This window comes from Argentina silus (genome assembly GCF_951799395.1).
Source record: "Argentina silus genome assembly, chromosome: 22".
NCBI classification, from domain to species: Eukaryota; Metazoa; Chordata; class Actinopteri; order Argentiniformes; family Argentinidae; genus Argentina; species Argentina silus.
The window spans coordinates 8546495-8568112 of NC_139676.1; the positions used below are offsets into that span (position 1 = coordinate 8546495).

Genomic DNA, 21618 nt, shown 5'->3' on the forward strand with positions numbered 1-21618 from the left:
CCTGGGAGGCAGGATGTGAGAGAACTGAAGGGAGACTGTTTAGCCCAAAGAATAATTGAGCTTTGCATCACAATACTTCTTCAAAGTTATCGCGCCTCTCTTATCTGGTCCTCTGAGTATCGTCCCTCTGTGTTTGAGCGGTTATTAAACATTCATTATTCACCATCAGCAAATATGTACACAGGTTGGGAAACGCAGAAACGTTTGATATGCGTTGTGTGTTATTTGGAGTGCAAGTTGTAAAATGACGATTACAGTATAGTCGTATTACTTTGTATTAGATGGAGAAATATGCTTTAGTCAACCCTTTCAGACTTACCCAAATTGCTCCAATATGTTGTTATACAGCAGTCCTCTTGATCTTATATGCTGTACAGTACTGTATGATTATTTAAGAAAGAATCCGAGGATGTGGCTTGTCACCGGTTCACTCAGACGGTAAAAAAAAGCCTTAAGCAATTCAGAAATTCATGTCTTTTGCTTTGCCATTGGGGTTCATCAGCTAAACGAGCCACGGAGGGGTAAAATTACAGCCTACAGATGACACGATGTCAAATACTTGAGTCTGTTCGAGATTATTCTCTACCCGACATGACACAACATCCCTGATTCCGCCACTCAAAAGCATCAGCATCTTCATACGGCGCTCGCGATAAATAACACATCATCAATGTAGCTGGCGACTCAGTCCCACTTAGAGGATCTTCCAGGATACGCTTGCTCGTCTTTGTCAGTTCTCCGTGGGTCATTAGCGCACATTTTCACACCAAATCATTGTGCGTTTGAGCCTAATTATTTTCATCTAATCTGCTTTATATTCTTGCCTTGAGTGCGAATAGCTCTGACTGATAAAATAAGCATTCCCTTCGTTCCACTTGGTCCCCCTTTATACTCATGATTGCTGTCTTAATGATGTGGTGTGTGCTGAAGCCATTATTTGAGGATAATTGACCAAAAATTTGTGTTTCTAAAAGTGACAGCGATGTAATGTATTATTATGCACAACTTGAGTGTGTTTTGCAATTCTGTTGTACAGTACAGGTTTCAGTAATGGCTTTGAATATTGATCCTGAGAAATATGTCATGTGATGAGGAATGTCTGGTTCTTTACATGATATTGTAAACAGGCAACACAGCAGTTTTTTTTGTTAATATGTTTTGTTGGCCATTTCTGCTTTATTGGGATAGAACCAATAGAGATTGACAGGAAGGATGGGTGAGAGAGAGGAGGGATGACATGAAAGATATGTCAAGGGTTGGAATTGAACCAGGAACCTTGCGATTATGTGGTATGCGCATTAATGTGCTACGCCACTTAGTACCCCCCCGACACGGCAGTTTTTAAGTTCCTCATAATGACATTGCATCCTATAAGTACCAGTGGTGGCTGGTGGAGGTAGAAATCAGAGGACGGGCTCATTGTAATGCATGGAATGGAATGAGGAATGGTATCAAATATGTGTGTTTAGTACTGTACAGTACTGTGTTAGTAAGTACTGTATTGCAGTATAACCATACCGTTTTTCCTGAGCACTTGCATTAAAGGGTCTCTGATGTCAAGTACATGACCAATTATTGTACACTCACTGAACACTTTATTAGGAACACCTGTACACCTTCTCATGGTGGAGGTGGTGTAATGGTGTAGGGAATGTTTTCTTGGCACACTTTGGGTCCGTTAATACCAATCAATCATCACTTGAATGCCACAGCGTATTATTATAGGTATTATTGCTGACCATGTGTATCCCTTTATGGCCACAATTTACAATTTTCTTCAGTGGCCTTCCCAGTCACCGTATCTGAATCCAATAGAACACCTTTGGGATGTGGTAGAGCAGGAGATTCACAGCTTGAAAGTGCACCTGAAAAATCTGCAGGAATTGCGTGATGCAATCATGTCATCATGGACCAGAATCTCATAGGAATGTTTCCAACATCTTGTGGAATCAATGCCACGAAGAATTGAGGCTATTTTGAATGCAAAGGGAGGCCCCACCCAGTATTAGTATAGTGTTCCTAATAAAGTGTTCGGTGAGTGTATATTCCCATGTCACACGGCTACATACACCTCATAATGTGAAATGTTATATATATATATATAATATTAACAACAATACATGGAGTTACAGTCTCCCAGTGAATTGTAAGGTGTTTATATACTTAAATATTCCTAGAAAACCAATGGTGTTGATTGGACCAGATCAGACAAGCTGAGAACAATATGGCTACCAGTGAGTCAGAAAGCATCAGCGCCAAACGCAGGGCACATATACACTGAACACAGCAGTCGCTGAGGAAAACCAGCTTTGTTCAAGGGATTAGAGGGGACTCCTCCACAGTAACACAGGGGCAAACTGGGCAGAGGCAGAGAAAGAGAGGGAGGAAGGGAGAAGGAGAGAGGAAAAGAGCAGTAAAAGTGAATGGCTATATATATATATATATATATATACACACTCACCGACCACTTTATTAGATACACCTGTTCAACTGCTCGGTAACGCAAATATCTAATCAGCCAATCACATGGCAGCAACTCAATGCATTTAGGCATGTAGACATGGTCAAGATCATTATCAACTTCACCTGCTGAAGTTCAAACCGACCATCAGAATGGGGAAGAAAGGTGATTTAAGCGACTTTGAATGTGGCATGGTTGTTGGTGCCAGACGGGCTGGTCTGAGTATTTCAGAAACTGCTGATCTACTGGGATTTTCACACACAACCATCTCTAGGGTTTACAGAGAATGGTCAGAAAAAGAGAAAATATCAAGTGAGTGGCAGTTCTCTGGGCGAAAATGCCTTGTTGATGCCAGAGGTCAGAGGAGAATGGCCAGACTGGTTCGAGATGATAGAAAGGCAACAGTAACTCAAATAACCACTCGTTACAACCAAGGTATGCAGAAGACCATCTCTATATGCACAACACGTCGAACCTTGAAGCAGATGGGCTACAAAAGGGGGTTCAACCCAGTACTAGCAAGGTGTACCTAATGAAGGGGCTGGTGAGTGTATATATATATATATATATATATATAGAGAGAGAGAGAGAGCAAGCGAGAGAGAGGGAGGTAGAGAAAGGAAAACGACAGAGTCAGAGAGAGAGACAGAGAGAGAGAGAGAGACAGAGAGAGAGAGAGAGAGAGAGAGAGACAGAGAGAGAGCAAGCGAGAGAGAGGGAGGTAGAGAAAGGAAAACGACAGAGTCAGAGAGAGAGACAGAGAGAGAGAGAGAGTCAGAGAGAGAGAGAGAGAAAGAGAGACAGAGAGAATATGGGCTGCCCCTCCCTTGTCACTTACTCCCCCTCCCCCTTCCCCCTCTCCACCAGGACGGGGTCAGGCAGGGGTGAGGAGTGACATCCTTTCAAATTGCATCATTTTGCTGAGCATGCTCAAAGGCTGTGTGATATTTCACAGGTCGGTGCCTATAATAAGGGCCGGGCTCTCATAGAAGACCTACCTGATGTCTTTGACCTTTCACAATAGGTGTTCGAATTCTCCTCAAAGCCCAGATCACTCGTAACTTTTTCAGAACGCAGTACCTCTCTCAGTTTTATTGAGAAACATAAAGTTGGTAACATAAAGTAAGATCATGCTATTTTTTTTTGCGCTGATTCTCATGTATGCCTATTGTCATGGTCATTCAGTATCTATTTTTGATATTTTTTGGTTCATATCGCAATATGTTTTTGCATCAAAGACCGAACTGTCACTATCAGCCACAGACATTCTACTGTATGTCCGAGCCATTCATTCTGGGTTATTCATAAGCAGATGTCATCCTGGCCTCCATTCAAAGATAGCATTCTAAAAAACATGCCAGTTTGTTTCAACGGCTAGACCGTAGTCTGTTGCATTGTGAAGATTTCAGAGATCCCCCTCACCGGGTTACATGTTCGCTTTAGCAACAACAAACACTGCTATGGAAAGCAAGAACGTTGCTCTCTCTCCGTAGAGGATTTATAGTAAATTCAATGGGCCTTTCTTTTCTCCTCTCCACAATGCCTTGGGGTAAATATTATAAATCACCCATTCTATTATTGAAGAGGTCATTTATTTTTTGCTCCTTTTTTCACAATATTTAAATTCGTACCTTTTTAATTACACACTCATGGGCTTTTCCCAATATCCTGAAGCGCACTCTAATTTGCTTTCTGTCATAATACTAAATGGCGGATTTCATCAGGAGTTCTCACCACACCCAGCAGGCAATATGGGATTTCACACAATTGTGAATTCAAGAGCGGCCCTTTCAAGCATCTCTCGTCGTGTTTGTGGTAATCAAGTTAAAATCTCATCAAACCTCATCAAACCACCAGATGTGACAAGTGATTAAGGCCAATTGATTTTCCTCTTGTTTCAAAGTTTAATTGATTTTTCCTTTTTGTGTATTGCAGAAATTGTCATAAGATTTGTATAACTCTGTATCTCGTCATTGTGATACCCAGCTTGGTTTTTATATTTCTAAATCCGAGGATGTGGTCATGAATCGATAATGTTGAATTTATGCCACAGTAGAACATTGTGTGAAGTACAAACAGTACAAGTGACAGATATGGTGAATATTATATTTCATACGATGAAATATCTTGTGTCTGGCCTGGGAATGATGAAGTATACCACCGGTATCCTGAAATGACATATGTTATACTGTACACCTGTGCAGTACAGGTACGTACTGTACACGTGTTTGATACCATTTGATACCATTCCTCATTCCGTTCCATGCATTACAATGAGCCCGTCCTCCGATTTCTGCCTCCACCAGCCTCCACTGCTGTACATCTTTCATGAAACAACTTTTTTGACAACAGTCGCCCATGGGTCCCAGTTGGACATCTGCCTGTGGTAGCTGGTGGTGTAGTGCTGAAGGTGAGTTGTGATGTCTTTGCTTTGCTTACCAATTCCCCTCTGTCCGCACGACGACAAACCATTGAGTCCCCATTGAAGCCAAAGGCTCAAATCTATTGAGATTACGGATGGGTTAGTGCCAGCTCTGTGGCAGCCTAGCGGGGGACTGAGTGGAGGTTACAGTGATGTGTCAAGAGCAACCTCCAAGACAGCTTCTGCTAGAAGGATTTATCTGATTGCTGTGTACCTCCCCCCCAAAAAAACCCCAACATTATCCATTTCAATGAAAAAGATTAAGCCTCTCTACTTCTCTACTAAAGTTTTCGGCAAACTTTTTTTCTTTTTTTTCTTCTTCTTCTCCTTCCCTTCAGATCACCTCAGCCCATCTCCTCATGCCTTAGTCATAAGTTACAGAAGATTGGCTTTGAAACGACTTAAAGAGAGGGAGGGAGCAACAGATACAAGCGAAAAGGAGAGGTGGAGGATGACTTTCTCTAAGGGTTCCCTCCTTTATTTTGTGGATGTCTTTTGGAGTGTTTGGAACGCAAGAAAACGCAAACCCTTTGAGATGCCACAGCAAAACATAAATGAGTACACTATCGAATAACACCCTTTAGAGAGCAAAGAGTGAAGACATCTAATACTTCTACCTTTCTTTTATTTTTTTTATATTTTATTTACTTATTTAACCTCAGATTGAGTCGGAGAAACTAACAAAGTTGAACAATTGCATTTGTGTGCCATTCATTTCGGAATGATTTATATCTGACAGCAAAGGTGGAACTTATATAATATTGGATTCTGCATAAAGAATATGATGAGCATAAATCAAACAGAGTTATGGCAGATATAAATCAGAACTCTGTTTGCGATCCTCATTCATTTTGACATGGCTTGAAAAGCTGGCAAGATTCAGTACAAATATTGCCATCGTCAATGTGTCGAGAAAAATAAAAAGCATTTTTCTCCTGGTTACTGTAAGCTTTGCTCAGTGTTTTTTGGTGTGATTTCTCATATTTCTCATTAAAGTGAGGAAAAAAAACAACAACATGAAATTAGGGGTTGTGTGGATACTGCAGCATCAACTTAAATATGGCCGATTATTGAATGGGTTCAGAATGCCATGGGGCAGGTTAGAGGAGATGATGCGTGAAAGCACAGCTGACCCCTTGCTTCTTTCCTCCCTCCACACCTTTTCACAATCCCCCCAAAGGCATACACTGCTCTACAGAAAAACCTGGCAGTGAATTCCCCTCTACAAGCTAAACCACACAAGCTGCAGCACTTGGAACGATGAGAATTACGATGACAAAATGGTGAAATCCCTCTGAACTGAAATATTGATTAATATTAATTGATTTTTTCCTTAATTAAAAATTGCATTTGATAAGTCATTAGATCTTTCATTGTTTGTTTTCCCTCTGGGCGGCGATCTTCAGTTGGTCCTCATGATGCACTCTCACTGTCACATTCAAGACACTCCGTGTAAAAGATTCATCTCACCACTTCCCTTCTCCTTGGCCTCAGCACACACACAGGTGCTCCTCCCTCCCCATCGACCCAGAGGTGTCACTTAACATCAGTAACAACCCTCCGGACGCCCGTCATTCCAGAAACACATTAAAACCTATAGGCCTCTGTATATATTACATGTATGGCATTTAACCGTAAAATGTACTCTCTGTGGTGCAGCACGGCCCTAACTATATCCCTAGATATGTCATAGTCCAGCGTACCTCTCAGTCTTAAATAATGAATAGAAACAGTTTGTGCTTGTTCTGTATCCACGAGTGAGAGAGAAAGAGAGCCACCTGGCAATTACACCAAAGTCGGCGCCGTGACCCGTCAGAGACACAGGGTCAACACGAGGCACACGCTAACCGTGCATTTGGGTGTTGACACGACAGAAGAGGGAGAGGGGATGGCGAGTTGAACGAACGGTGAGTCACGTGATGTTTTGGATCAGCGCCGACGCACATGATTGTGGCGAAGAAACGTATGTTTGTTAGCAGATTCTTCTCCATGTGACCTAAAAAGCACTCTTCGGCCTCATGCAAAAATAATCGGGCCTTTAGGGGAATCTCAAACTTATATGTGTTTATTTAAAGAGTCATCCTGGAAAAGAGCATTCTGGAATACAGTCAACAGCATGAGGTTAAGTGAAGACAGAGGTTGCACTGTCAGGATTGAAAAAGCATCGTTGGATGTGAGGGGGATACTACGACATATTTACAGTACAGTGGAGGCAGGTGGAGGTAGAAATCGGGGGACGGGCTCATTGTTATGCATGGAATGGAATGAGGCATGATATCAAACACATTGTAATGCATGGAATGGAATGAGGAAGGGTATCAAACACGTGTTTGGTACCATTCCTCATTCCATTCCATGCATTACAAAGAGCCCATCCTCCGATTTCTACCTCTACCAGCCTCCCCTCATACAGTAGTCCCACAAAGCTTTGAGTGTCAGCATTTTTTTTCGACTGACCTTGTTCCTTAGATGAAAACTATGAAACGATGCCATGAAAGCCATGTCACATGAAATGCCTTGAAGGTCGGAGTATGATGCTATGTTGTGGATGTTTAAACTTTTATACCACAGCCTCCTTATTTTCCTCTGTGAAGTAACTTGCTATAAATACTGTGCTATCTCATGCTTTTTCTTGGTTGTTATCGAACATCTTCATTTCACCCAATGGGATCTTCACTGACTTCTCCAGCACCTTTATTATCCAAAGTCAGGAAGCCTTCGCCGTAGTGCTGCGGCTACAGCAGACACATTTGCCTGTTGTTTGTTTCACGGATGGACTGTTTCAGATTTCCTCTCTCTTTCTGTCTCTCTCTCTCACTCTCTCTCTCTGTACTTGTTTCTCATTTCTCGAGGTCACCCCGAGTGTAGAGATAAACCCCCCAAAAAAATAAAGAAAAGAAACATCTACTCACAGATAGGACTCAATCTGTAAATGTGAATGTTTTGGCTCCATTACTCTTTCACGCTTCAGTCTCCCCCTCCTCTCCTGCAGCGTCTCTCGGTGACAATCCACCATGCTTTTCCCTTCCGAACACCTGCAAATATCCTCCACCCCTTAATGTGGCAATTCTCCAAAGTCATTTTCAATTATGCTTCAATGATTTCTGAGGAGAGATTCGGCTGCAGCTAATGTGCCTTAGGTGAGGGAGAGAGAGAGAGAGAGTGTGTGTGTGTGTGCGTGCATGTGTGTGTGTTCCTCAGTGTTGTGTGAGTGTATATGTTCCTCAGATAAACACTCTGACAGCTTGTACAATGCTGGTTTCCTTGCTGAGATAAGATATGCTGATGGTAGCGGAGATTATTAAAAGCTATATTTGCTGCTTTTGCTCCAGACACCTTCGTCGCAGATGCATTCTTCTTCTTTTTTCCCCCCCTCTTCATAGTCTCCTTCTTCTCTCTCTCTCTCTCTCTCTCTCTCTCTCTCTCTTTCTCTTTTGAGTGCAGTAGCTAGCAGAATGGATTTTCATAGTCATCATAAAGTCTTTCAGCTGAGCTCCATCGCTGTACTCAGAATGACGGCAGTTTGCTGATGGAGCCTCAAATGAATTATCGTAGAGATATGATTGTAAATGGTGTATATTAAGGCTTTAGATTAGCCACAGACAATGTGCTATCACAGTCCCTTTTTGCTGGGAGGCTTATTATCTTCTCACAGTACTCTGTCTTTATGGGTTGTGATTCTGCATTGCGTATTTACACAAGGGTCGTGTTGACTTCACTTCTTTTTTAGATTTTAGGTCATGTTTAATGTTGAAGTTGCTGTTATATCCATGTACTGTAGTATAGGCTGTAATAACTTAGGTAACATCATTGTATTAAAACTGTATGTTGTTACATCAAAGGTAGTAATTGCTTTCTAATAGTACACAGTAGTAATGGAGTAGAACACGTAGAACAGACTGTTACTACACGGGTATAGGAGCAATTGAATGTAAAGTGTAACCAGATTGCATTTCTGTTTCTAAGATACTTTCTCCAGCATCTCATAATGTGGTTTTAATGAATAGTTTGAGGTGTTTTACTTTTGAATTCTTTCTGTCAGTTTTCACAACCCAGTCTCCAAATTCTTACATTCAAGGGAATCGTTTCTGTAGACTAAAGAATACTATCTGTGTGGTTGTATTATCTACCTATTCTGGCAAGTAAATATGGAAGGCAGAACACTGCATAATGAGGTGGTGGGGTGGTGGAGGCCAAAACCGCCCAACTTGTAACCTGAACATTTCGGTTCGATTCACGCTAAAACTTTTTTTCATAAGCCAAATCTTTTTTGCTTATGCTAATATTTGCTGATGCCTTCCCCTGTCAACTTACCCTAACCGTAACCAGTCAAAGTTAATGCTTACCCTTAACCAGTCGAAGTTAAAGTCGTAGTTCACGTAACTCTTACACAATGTATCTTACATCAAAAACAGGTGGTCAAACGCTGGTATAGCCAGACAATACAATCCCCTCGACCGTACATCCTGGTCTGCAGAAACGATCCCCCAGAGCGTAAAGTTTGGAGATGATGTTAAGTTTTCCCCCTATTCACTCTTTCATTCTGCCCTTTTAGCTAGGTTCTGTATGGCCTTTTCACTTTACCTCTCTTCATCTCCCTCCCTCTCTCTCTCTTCTACCGCTCTGCCCCACAGTGCTCTGCTCATCCAACTCTCTCTAGCTTTCCTATCTCTATCTCTCTGCCTTGTGTTAGTAAACTGCCGCTGGCACTGCCTTGCCCAATTCATGCCCCCCCCCCCCGTGTTTTGCCTCTGCCAACCAAATCTCAGTCGCTAAGTTCTCATCACTCATTTTCCTGGTCGTTCAGAGGTTCCTGGTCTCTGTCCAGACAGTCCGTTCGCACCTCGGATCTGCGGTTTGGAGCCTGATTGGTTCTGTCATCCCTTGCAGTCCATCTTAAAACAAAAGGGCCTAAGATCTCAGAAAATCGTCCATGGAAATGTTTGTGGCTTCATGGCACATTCAGACACTGTTACTCCCTCTCCCCCCCTTAATTTTGGATGATGCTTTCTGCGTTCAGAATACGTTTAAGCATATCAGGCTGTGAGAAAGATCATGTTAAGAGCCTGAAGGCTTGATCCTGCCTCGGGGTACAGACTCAGAGCTAGGAAGTGTTTCTCTTCTCTCTCTCTCTCTCTCTGAGGAGGAGGAGGAGGAGGAGGAGGGACGGTGTCAGGTAATTTGTTCCTTTTGTTATTCCAGTCCAGACACCAAATCCAATGATGCATAATTTTCGGATGCCAGTGGAATGTTTCATACAACATCTTGTTTTCCTTCTTTTTTTGGAAAGGCCTGTCTGTTGGTGTCTCTGTTATCTATGCAAACACTTAGTCCATATCTCTTTGGTCAGTGGCCAACCAAGTCAACTGCAGGGACCTCCGCCTTCACACTCTGAGACAGATCAGCAACCTTTTGTTTCGCTTGGAACAATGCAGGAGGAGACTTCTGAGTCGGTTCAGCTCCTGCACGCTCCCAGGCTTTATCCTTTGTTTGGGTGTGTGTGTGCACCGGAGACTAAGGTGATTTGGTTGAAGTTTTTGCTGCCTCGCTTTGAAGTGCTGGGGCTTTTTCTCGTTCCCCAGAGCCTGGTCGGCAGTGTTATACACCATCTCTGAATTGCTCTGTTTTACTGTCAGCCACCTGGCGAAACCTCACAACAATCCCTAATACAATTTCTGGCCACTGATTTTTTTATTTTTTTTGTACTGTTCACTTGATGTTCATGGAGAAACATGCAATAAATGTTCCCTGGTCTCTCTCTGTCTCTCTCTCTGTTGCTCTCTCTCTCTCTCTCTCTCTCTCTGTCTCTCTCTCTCTCTCATGTCAGATGGCACTCGGTTAAAACTCGGTGTGCTTGAGTTTGCAGAGGAAAACATCACTGATTCTGGCATAATCCTGAACCATTTTAGCACATTCTTCAAAACCAACAGTTTCCATCTGACTAGAGGAGTTTATTGCTTAGTATTTTTGTGCAGGGTTAGTCTGAACTAACTGCCTTTTACCCCTTGAAAAATACACTTCCTGGCTGGAAGTAGATGAGCTCCACAGGAGGAACATGAGATAAGTTCCCTTTGCCTCGAACTGTGTACAATTGGAATGGTTTATTATGCTCCTCAAGCTCTCTATTTACCTCAAAGAGCGTCCCTTCTTTACTGTGGTGAATGAATTTCATCACTCAGATCCCACACTTCCTGAGGGCATCTCTACTCAATACTGGCAGACACAACACCCAGAGAGGCAACTCATTCTTAATCCCCTTCACTGATATTCAAGGAATATCTCAGCCCCCTGTCTTTCGTCACAAAGCAGCAGAAAAACCCCATTAGTTTCAGATATCCAGGATTGCTTGATGATGGTTAAACTGCTCCTCAGACAGAAAGGGAGAGTGTTGCCTATGCTGTGGGCGCTGCTTGCATTTTGCTTTCGAATCGACATTTTCAACTCTCGAGGCAACATGCGTTCCTTTAACTTCGTTCATGCGCAACATTGCCTCTCTTCTCCCCCAACTGCGTTTCACCAGACCGCGACCAGACAAAACAACAGGTAAACAGCGGTCTCGGTGGACAGGAGCTGATCGGAATGAAATGACAGAGAAGAAAGACATGTCTCCCCTGTCAACAGAGAAGAAAAGCGCCTATTGTATGGCTAGGGCCGTGGTAAACACTGTAATTGCATGCTAATTATGAGTACAGCTTCCTTCCCTGCAGACACTCATGAATATGTAGTTGTTTAAGTTTGGAATAACAGAAAAAGGGAAATCAGACTAACCATGAGAGGCCGGTGCGCTATGGTTTTAAGGTATGATTGTATGCATTTGATGTCTGATTGTGCCGTAACATTCGCCATACTAGTGGTGGAAAAACAGAGATGATTTGTAGATTAGATAAGCCAATCCATTTATCTATGCAAGACCGAATTAATCATACAGCATGACCTCAGACTTAGGATGTTACATGTCACTGAGCCTGTGAACACTCCCCAGACCTCCAATAGGAAGGAGAAGCCTATAACATGACTTATGTCTAATCTCTTTATCTATGCCACATTGAATAAGTCATACAGTCTCATATTTAGGAAGTGTTAATCATTTTGCTGAGTCTGTGATGGAGTACTGTATTATGATAAAAGTGGGATATGAGCCAGGTCCATTTAATCTGATAGTGCTGGAACTGGAGATTTGTTTTCTTTATGGGACCAGGGAGAAGTAACATGGATGCACATTGCATACGTTAAACACAGCAGCTCAGACTATTTTCAATTTACACTTAACAAGACATTCAAGCAGCACAATACAGCACTCTATTCAGCTATAATGTCACTACCACAGACACATGAACCTCAGACAATGTAACCTCAGGACCGTTCCCAGGGGCTGTTCCACACATCCCCCCTCTCTCCCTCCCTCCCTCCCTCCCTCCCTCTCTTCCCTTCCTTGCCTTCCCTTTCCCATCAGCTTCAGTACCCCCAGCTCCTTCCTTCCCCTAACTCTCTTTTAATATCCTGTGGAAGCAGCACGCCCTCATGCAGTGACTGTCTGTCTCGTTATTGTACTTTGTAATCATGGCGGCCGTCTTTCCCAGCCACTCAGGGAATGAACCGGAATGAGAGAGATCTTATTGTAATTTCACTGAAACCTATTACTACTGGAGCAGCACCAGTCGCAAGACGAAAAAAGAGAAAAAATGAGAAGGAATTTTCCCTTTGTTTCTGCCCCTTCAGAGCACAGATTGCATATAGCAATGGGAGTTGCTGTGTGGGAGTGGGAGTGTTTTTTTTCTTCTTTTTTTTTTTACCTCAGACAGAAATAAGCAGCTAATCATGAACACGGCTGCTCTTCCTTAAAACAACTACATGGGGGACAGTGGTACTGTCGTCTGTTGGATGTTATGGATAATGTGGTGTTTCAGGGTTTATGTTAGCTAACAGGCTCATTCCCGCGCCTGAATTATTTAAACCCTCTGGATACACAAGCATCCACATGTTTTTGCATCTGTCATATTTTATTTCTAACTAGTCCCTGGGAAAGCATTAATTATTCAATATGTTAGGTCCCAAGACGTTCCTGAATAGTTGGTTTATGTTGGTAGCCATCAGTGATTTGTTGACCTCCCCTATTCTGTAGCCAGGGGATTTATACTGTAACATTGGAATGTTTGTTAGCTCTGCAATATGGTACATTTTTACATACTGTTCATACAGTAGGTCTATTTGGTGCTTTGAAGGTTCCCATGTTGTTGATTGCTTTAGTGAGAAAGCGGAGAAAGTTATGCACCACCAGAGGTACATTCATTGGAGTATTTACTGCCATGGTACAGTATAAAGAATTTCAATTCAATGTCAAGATGGAGACATTGCTTCTGCATGTTCACCTCTGCACTGTATGTGTATGCCTATGTCTGTAAATCTCTGGGCCTAAAGACATTTTCTTGATTTACAGATCAACCAACTATGGGACCACCTATGAGAAAATGAATGACAAAGTGGGATCGAAGTCTGTGCTAAGTTACCTGTATGTCTGCCCATCCAACAAGAGAAAGGTAAGACTTCTTTGAGAAAGCATGTTAGTGCTTTTGTTTCTTTCATGTTCACTTTCATGTTTCTGAATACTAATAAACACAAACATGATGACAAGGTTAGAGACAAAACTGCCTGTTGATACCTGGTTGTATGATTATAGAATAAACCCAGTTGAAAATTCAACTATGGTGGCAAGTAAAATCTCAGTTAGACTTAATCTACATGTATGGATAGATTCAACACTTACCCTACACACGGTTAGAAAGACAACTACAAAGAAATTGCTGAGTTTCTGTGTAATAATGTGTTGATACAATGTTATAACTGTAAAGTAATTACAGTGTTACTGAACAGGAATGAGTTGTTACCACTAGCCCTATTAGCAGGATATACAAAAATATATATAAATATATATATATACCCAAAAAAATACAATAATATATATATATATATATATATATATATACTGTAAACTATATATATATATATATATGCTGCAGCAGTAATAAAACCTACAGTAATAAAAAAAAAAAAAAAGGTACATCTTCTCTAAGCAGTTTCCATTTTCGTTCTTCTATTTTCTCAAAAGTACCGACTTTTCCAACCGACGAGGTAAGGAAAAGGCTGTTTTGCCTGAACTCTTTTTGAGGGCCAAGCTAAGGTCCCTCCTCTAACTTTCAAAGAAAACTTTTCTAGGTTGGTAATGTGAGCATAAAACCACAGCTGGCTTTCCAGCACCCTAATCTTATGGAGAGTCAAATCAGTCCTTAGATCACTGCTGCTGACCCTGAAAATCCCTCTCACGAAAGAGGGTTTGTGGGATCCAAGGGTGGACTGCTTTAAATCAGGTCAGACTGGGACTGAGTAATACCTTGGCCTGATCCTGTGGCTGTTCTCCTATCTCCTAGCCTGTTTGGTTGGGGATAACAATCGTCCCCAAGTCCATTTTGAAAAGCCCTGTCATCTCCCTCTTCAGCTATTCCATTGAGGATGTGTTTGTTTTGTTTTGTTTGTGCAGTGAGAGTAGTTTAATTTAGTTTATTAGGATCCCCACAAGCTGTTGCTAATGCAGCAGCTACTCTTCCTAGGATCCACACATAACATAAAACACATGGCAGTGTCACATGGCAGTAAAACACAAGTACAGAACAGTTATAGACAAGTTATAGACAAGAAAAACACAGATTAATGCAAAGACTAAAGACTACATTAAATTAAAATAAAATAAATCAAAATGTCAGAAACCTAGAAACAGAGAATGACTCACAGACTGGAGGAGAGGCACTATGTTTCTTCAGATGTTTTTTTTTTTTTTTTAAAACTGGTCTTGTTGTTTGCTTGAGTAAGCAGTGCTGGCAAATTATTCCATGTTGACAAGGCTCTATACATTACTGTGCGCCATATACAATTTGTTTTTGGTTTGGGAATGAGCTTCCCACAACTATCTTCTGCTGAAGACTAAAGACCCATCTCTTTAGTCTACACCTGGGCTCCTCCTCCTCAGACCTCTCCACCCCCTAACGCCCTACATTACATCACCTGAACTTGAGAAAAAAAAGAACCTTAACTTGTTTTCTTCCTTTCTCTCACACTGTGACTGCCGATGGCATTTTATTCTTCTCGAAGGTTTTACTTACGATGACAGATGTATAGTTGATTCACTTACTTAGACAAATGTACTTGTAAGTAAGTCAAATTGTAAGTCGCTTTGGATAAAAGCGTCTGCTAAATGAAATGTAACTGTAAATGTGAATGTAAATGAGAAAATAGAGAAGAAACCCATCGCTGCAAGTCAGGTGATTCATGTCTAGAGCATGGGACCATGATGTTGTTGTTGAGGGAGTCACGAGATCCAAGAAGCCACTGTATCATGTCCTCATTAAGGCCATGTTTTGTTCAAAGCAGCTGCCATTGACCTCCGTCTCTGATCACAGTCTCTCATCAACATATCCCTTATCTCATTATTTTGATTTTCCCATTGAGTGGATGGATGAACCCTCCCTGGTAAGGCAGACATGTTTTTTTTTTTGTGTGTGTTTGTTTCTCTTTTACGCTTGAACAGCCAAGTTTAGCATCTGTGAGTCTAGCACAGGGAAAGCATGACGCTTGTCACCGTTGAGAAGAGCAGTAATGATCCTATATCGTCATGAGGACGTGTTTGTGTATCTAATGCCCTGGGGGTGTTTTTCCTACAACTCGTATTACAATGTTTTTGTGTATAAAAAAAGATTCTGTTCAAGTGACTGAGAATATTCTCACCTGTTGTCTCAGTGAAAAGTGGAAGCCTTGACCTTTTATAAGAGTGCATAATACATTTGAATGATGGTGGTGACATTTAGGTTAAAGCGTTTACAAAAGACACCCATAAATAATTCTCCCATGCATGATTCATCCTATTTCAAGGTTCTTTCCACGTTTTGACTGACGTCCACTTTTCTGATTGATTGATTGGTTGAGTGATTTAATTGATTAGATACCCTAATTAAATATAGTCATCAATGACTTAACAATACACACATTTAATAATGATAGAGATTAAAGCAAAATAGTCACTGTCTTGATAATGATTAACAGTACAGTATAATGCTGTTGTTATACAGTGTGTAGTGTTCTCTACATTTTAATATCCCAATTCACAGCGAATTGACCGATCTTTTCCTCCTTATACAGGACCTCTTCACTCACACACTCAACTCAATTGATCTCCTTTGACAAGATCCATTAGTAACAGGACGTCCTCATCATCCCTTTGTTTCTAGTCCTCAGGTAGCTTCAATCACTGCAGGCTTCTGCCCGTCAGTTGACATGAAAACTACGATCCTGTGCCACACATGACGATTAGCTTTGTGCTCCGAACTAGCTTAGCATCATGATGCTCCACACATGACGATTAGCTTTGTGCTCCGAACTAGCTTAACATCAGGGAGATAACAAAAAGAGGTTATCCCTTCCAACGTGTATTGATTTTGTTTTGTTACCCAGCTCACTCCCTCAGTTCAGCTTAGACCCATTAGTTTACAATTGCCAAGTGGGTGCGGTGAGAAAATGTAATCACCCTGCTAATGCTATTGGTCTGTCTGGTTTAGGGGGAAAGTAATCACTGTTTCAGGTCTTGCTAGAAATTGGTCACTACAATCATGGTTGTTTTTTTGTTACTTTGTTGTTATTTGTTTTTTTGTGATGCATACATGCTTATGGTTTGATTTTGTCATCTTCTGTTATAGTGACATTAACTCACTGCACCATTTGGCCCACACTTTAAACCTTTTAATGTCAGGCTTCATAAAGGCTTCACAAATCATTTCTGAACAAATGTCATACAGTACCAATTCATAAAAGGGTTAGATCACAGATCCCCACAGCATGGTGATTACCTAAATGTGGCATAACCCTAATGCCATCTTTTATATAGTTTGTCATTTGCCTGAAAATAAATTATTTGCGAAGCATCTATGTAGGCCTTACAGAAGTTTATGAAGGCTTCATGGTGTTTTTTATAAAGAGTTGAACTATGAAGAGTTGAAGGCCCATGATGTATCCACAGAGAGCTTGTGTGCAGTGACATGAAAGTTACTCACAGTTATGTGCCCTATTACATAAGCCCTCCTGAGTGTTGCTTAAAACTGATCCAGCAACAGATGGACACGTCCAAACCCATATGGGTCCTCATAAACAATCTCCAATAGAAATTGATTAAATCTACTAAAAGAAAATGTGGAGTTATGACAAGGCTTTTAGCTGAGTTATGAGTACTTGTCAAAGACATGTCCAACCTTTGTAAGAGAAACAGCGTACGATATAAGGGTTTATTCAGAAATATTTTATGTGGCAAAATAAAATAAATTTACCATGCAGAAAATTAAATCAGTTTCAGAATAGATGGATGTTCTTTGCAGTTAATGGATTCCCTACTTCTCCAATACGTTTTATTCTCACCATAAACAGTGGATAAGATGTCTTTTTAAATCAATTCCTGTAGGTAGTAGGCATTGGAAGCAATATCCAGCAGTGAGACTAAGGTTACACAGTTCTCGAACAGTACATGAACACAATATAAATACATTAGGCCATAAATAGAAAGAGACATATTTCAATATTAAGTATATTACAGTAAATGTAAAGGAGGTCTGTGTCCAAATACTTGTCGAGGTTTTTCATTAAAGTGCAGGAGATGGTGGTGAAGCAGTTGAACCCTTCAAGGACTTTCGAGCATTTGTGCTTTTCCCCTAAGTGGGAGGCCTTGACAGAGGAATCAAAAATGCAAGGTGAAATGTAATTTCCCACCCTATAATAAACACTGTCGCTTAATACAATATTATGGAAAATGATTAGAGCTTAAAAAACTATAAATTGCATCTGACAAGCCCTAAGACACTGCAAGAAATGGGGGGGGCCTTCTCTGTCCCCCTAGTGACGGGTAATGAATGGCAAGATTGGAAGGCCCGGCCACTGAAAAAACCTGGCTGGGATTCCACAGTCTGTTTATTGGCCCTTAATGAAAAACAATTTATCTAAATCACCACCAGGGAGGCTTCGTAGTTAAAGTTTTGGAAAGAGGGGTGGCATTTTTGTCATTGACAAATGTGGTGCTGTTTTTCCAATTCAAATCCTCTTGAGGAGAAAAAACAGCCATTTGGGTTGTATGGTGGAACTACCCTCAAACCCCCTTTTCTCTCTTTTTTTCTTCTCCCAGAAATATGGTTTTGTAGTTTAATTATTATTAAAGTCGGGTGTCACGTTACGCCATATTGCATTAAATCTGAGCGCTAAAGCATATTTGCTTTTCCCAGATGAGCTGCGTATGCCTCATTAATCGAGATAACTATTGATCTCTTTGAGAAATAAGACCTGGGTTTCACACAGTATAAATGTTTAATACAGAAATTTCAATGTACTGTAATGAACTGTAATACAAAATACAAATGTCTGATTTACTTTGTCTGATTTACTAGTGAAATACAGTATATAACAATATGAATACTACACCCAGAAGGTCATGATACTGTATGGTCACAAAGTAATAAGGTGACACAGTGTTAATACTTGACTACTGTGTTAAACAACACTGTGTTTTTCTTCATTTAGATGAATTAACTTGTACTTTCATGGAATCTTAAAACAAAATAATCGTTTTTTTAAGTACTTATGAACATTTAATTTCATTAATATTACATAAGTAACTGTACATACATGTACATTGATATTGGAACATTATATTAGGAGAATATAATTATGAAATGACCCTCTCCTTATTCCAAAGTATTTTTCACTAGGCTACATAAATAAATAAGATAAAAACCAGTGTAAAACATGTGGATGTAAAATGATGCCTAAGGAATAAAGAACTAAAGTTTGACACAAGGCAAAACAAAGCAAGTGAGTTTGGGGAAACCCACTAGGGGCTTAGAACCTACACCGACAAGACACAAAATAACAAAACATCAAAACAACGATGTTAGACGTGCGCTCAAATTGGTTCTTAAAATAGATCATGGACTAATTATGGGTATAGCCTCATAGTTTAATTATGGGTATAGCCTCATAGTTTAATTATGGGTATAGCCTCATAGTTTAATTATGGGTATAGCCTCATAGTTTAATTATGGGTATAGCCTCATAGTTTAATTATGGGTATAGCCTCATAGTTTAATTAAGGGTATAGCCTCATAGTTTAATTATGGGTATAGCCTCATAGTTTAATTATGGGTATAGCCTCATAGTTTTCCCCTCTCGCCATCATTTTTATAGACAGATGGCCCACACGCTTGTTTGCAATTGAATAATTATCCTATCAATTTCCCCCTAACTTAGCCTCATAGACAGCACAGCACAATGGTTTTTGTCTCGCAACTTAAAATCTGCTCGCCGTGATTGAAGTCACATGAAACTCACTTCACCTATTTAGCAACTTGTCCCCTTTTGGAATAAGTTTACACTGGCGAAAGGCACTCAATAAACAATACAAATATACATGTACATTACCTCAGTGTCTCTGCAGAAATCTTGGTATAGTATATAGATCAGTGATCAGAACTAGTTAACTTCCATATTGCCAGGAGTAGGAATTTGATCTGGGCAACTTGTTTATTCATATCAAATATCATAGTAGTGTGTGTATCAAAATAATGTGGTTTATATTCTATATATCTCTCTCTAAATCATACATTTACATGGTTTAAGCTAATATGCAATTTCACTGACCCCTAGTAGAAAGTGAGATGACCTTTGCAGTACATTGCAATTGAGATCAAGGTTAAACTTGATCTCAAACTTTGAAGCAGCTGTGAGTTTAAATTATGTACGTGCATCTCTGTTGGGTTTAGTTGGCATGACTGTGCTAAGCTAGCTGTCAGAGCAATAGCCCCTAGATGTGAAAAATGTAGTACAGATCTGGTTCAGTTATTGCTTCCTTGAAAGACTAATTTTGCAAATATGTTTCTGTGTGAGCTCAAACAAATATGTAGCCCTGAAATTTACATTTTCATTTGAATTTCATTATAATATGACCAAATAAAAGTATTGTCTTGTCTGTATTTTTCTATGCATGAAATTAGGATTCCTCCCACTCATAGAGAATAGGACAGAGAATTCCACAAAGTGATAATTCATAATTGCGATGATGCTTTATCTCTTATCATGGGATTACATGTTGTTTAGAACTAATTGCATTCTGTAGTCATGGGTGGTAGAGGCAACATTGTTTAGGTCCATCTTTTTGTACAATGCTTTCAAGTAAAACACAAAGCACTATTACAGAGCTCAGTGACCTTCAGAACAAACATCTCATTAGGAGGAATCTTTTTGAGGGGGGGGGGGTGACGAGTCGCCCTCAGAGTGCACTAAAAAAGGCCAAAAAACCATAGCAACCGAGGCAAGAGGTACATTTGTCAAATGAAGTTGAGAACAAAGTGAAGTTGTTTGCCCAGTGGCAGCTTGACGTATGCCAAACAATATGGCCTGTTGTGCTGACACTGCACCTCACCCTTCTCTCTCTCTCTCTCTCTCCATCCCCCCTCTCTCCCCACCTCCCCTTCTCCATCTCTCACTCTCAGATAATGGTGCTGACCGACCCTGAGTTTGAGAGCAGCGTGCTCATCAGCTCAGACGAGGGTGCGAGCTATCAGAAGTACCGCCTCAGCTTCTACATCCTAAGCCTTCTGTTCCATCCGTCCAAGGAGGATTGGGCTCTCGCCTACAGCCATGATCAGAAGGTGAGAGGTTTTATAGTTTATCTTCATTCTTTTCTCCATGGTTGGTTGTTTTATGTGCTTTGGTGAATAAAGCGTTGAATGGAAGTTTTTTTTTAGCATATCGTATGTTTCTTTTTTTCTGTATTGCTATGTCTCTCCTCATTACCATTGGTTTTCCTTCTTGAAGTTGGATAATTGATTTATTGATTATTGTTTATTTTTCCCTACACTTTAATCACACGATCAATTATCTTTTTTTTTCCGTTTTTTAACAACTAGACATAACCATTGACATTGACTTTTTATCTTAACAATGTAATTACATGCAAATGTATAGCAACAACACTTGTAACTACAATGGAACATCACCACAAAACCGTCCTTGGGTGCAGGTAAAGATATCAAATCCACAGAATATGAATTTACTTACTGGTACAGCCATTCCCTTAAGCATCATTATCTTGCCAACAAAATAGTGACTATGCAGTTGCTAGACCAGTATTCTTGTCTGTAACCTTCACAGGGCTGTCTCACTCTGTGGGGAGCTCTGTACCCCATATTCACACCCAGGTCACATCCCATATCCTGTAAAGGCCCCTCCATTATGGTCAATGAGTCTGACCCCAGAGCCAAAATGGCGGCCACTCAGTGGGAAGTCTGGTGGAGGAGGGAGATGACTGACACCTTAGGGGTCTAACAGAGCCCAGTATCAATCATAACAATGAAAACACCCCACCAGAGGCTGTCACTGCATGAGTTAGTAACAGAGAGCCTCCTCGGCAGGGCATCCTGTAGATCTGGGGTCTCCAACTCAATGTGTGGGTGTGTGTGTGTGTGTGTGTGTCGTTTTTTGTTCCAGCCCAATAGTACACTTTATCTAATCAATCGATCTCTTATCAAGGTCGTGATTGAGATCCGTAATACGTGGAATAGTTATAGCGAGTGTGTTAGTGCTGGGCTGGAACAAAAACATACATGTACTGAACTGTACACCCTCTACAAATTTAGTTGAAAACCTCTGGTAAAAT

At 40.7% G+C, this 21618-nt stretch overlaps 1 protein-coding gene across 1 annotated transcript in view; it reads left to right on the forward strand.

Annotated features, from left to right (window-relative positions):
• The first annotated feature begins 13336 nt into the window (after positions 1–13336).
• sorcs3a (sortilin related VPS10 domain containing receptor 3a) overlaps positions 13337–21618 on the forward strand; it is a 55290-nt gene continuing 47008 nt past the window's right edge. Inside the window, exons 1-2 of the mRNA XM_083694209.1 lie at positions 13337–13420; positions 20453–20611. Coding sequence (XP_083550335.1) covers positions 13352–13420; positions 20453–20611 — 228 coding nt within the window. The 5' untranslated portion in view covers positions 13337–13351. The remainder of the gene's footprint in view (positions 13421–20452; positions 20612–21618) is intronic.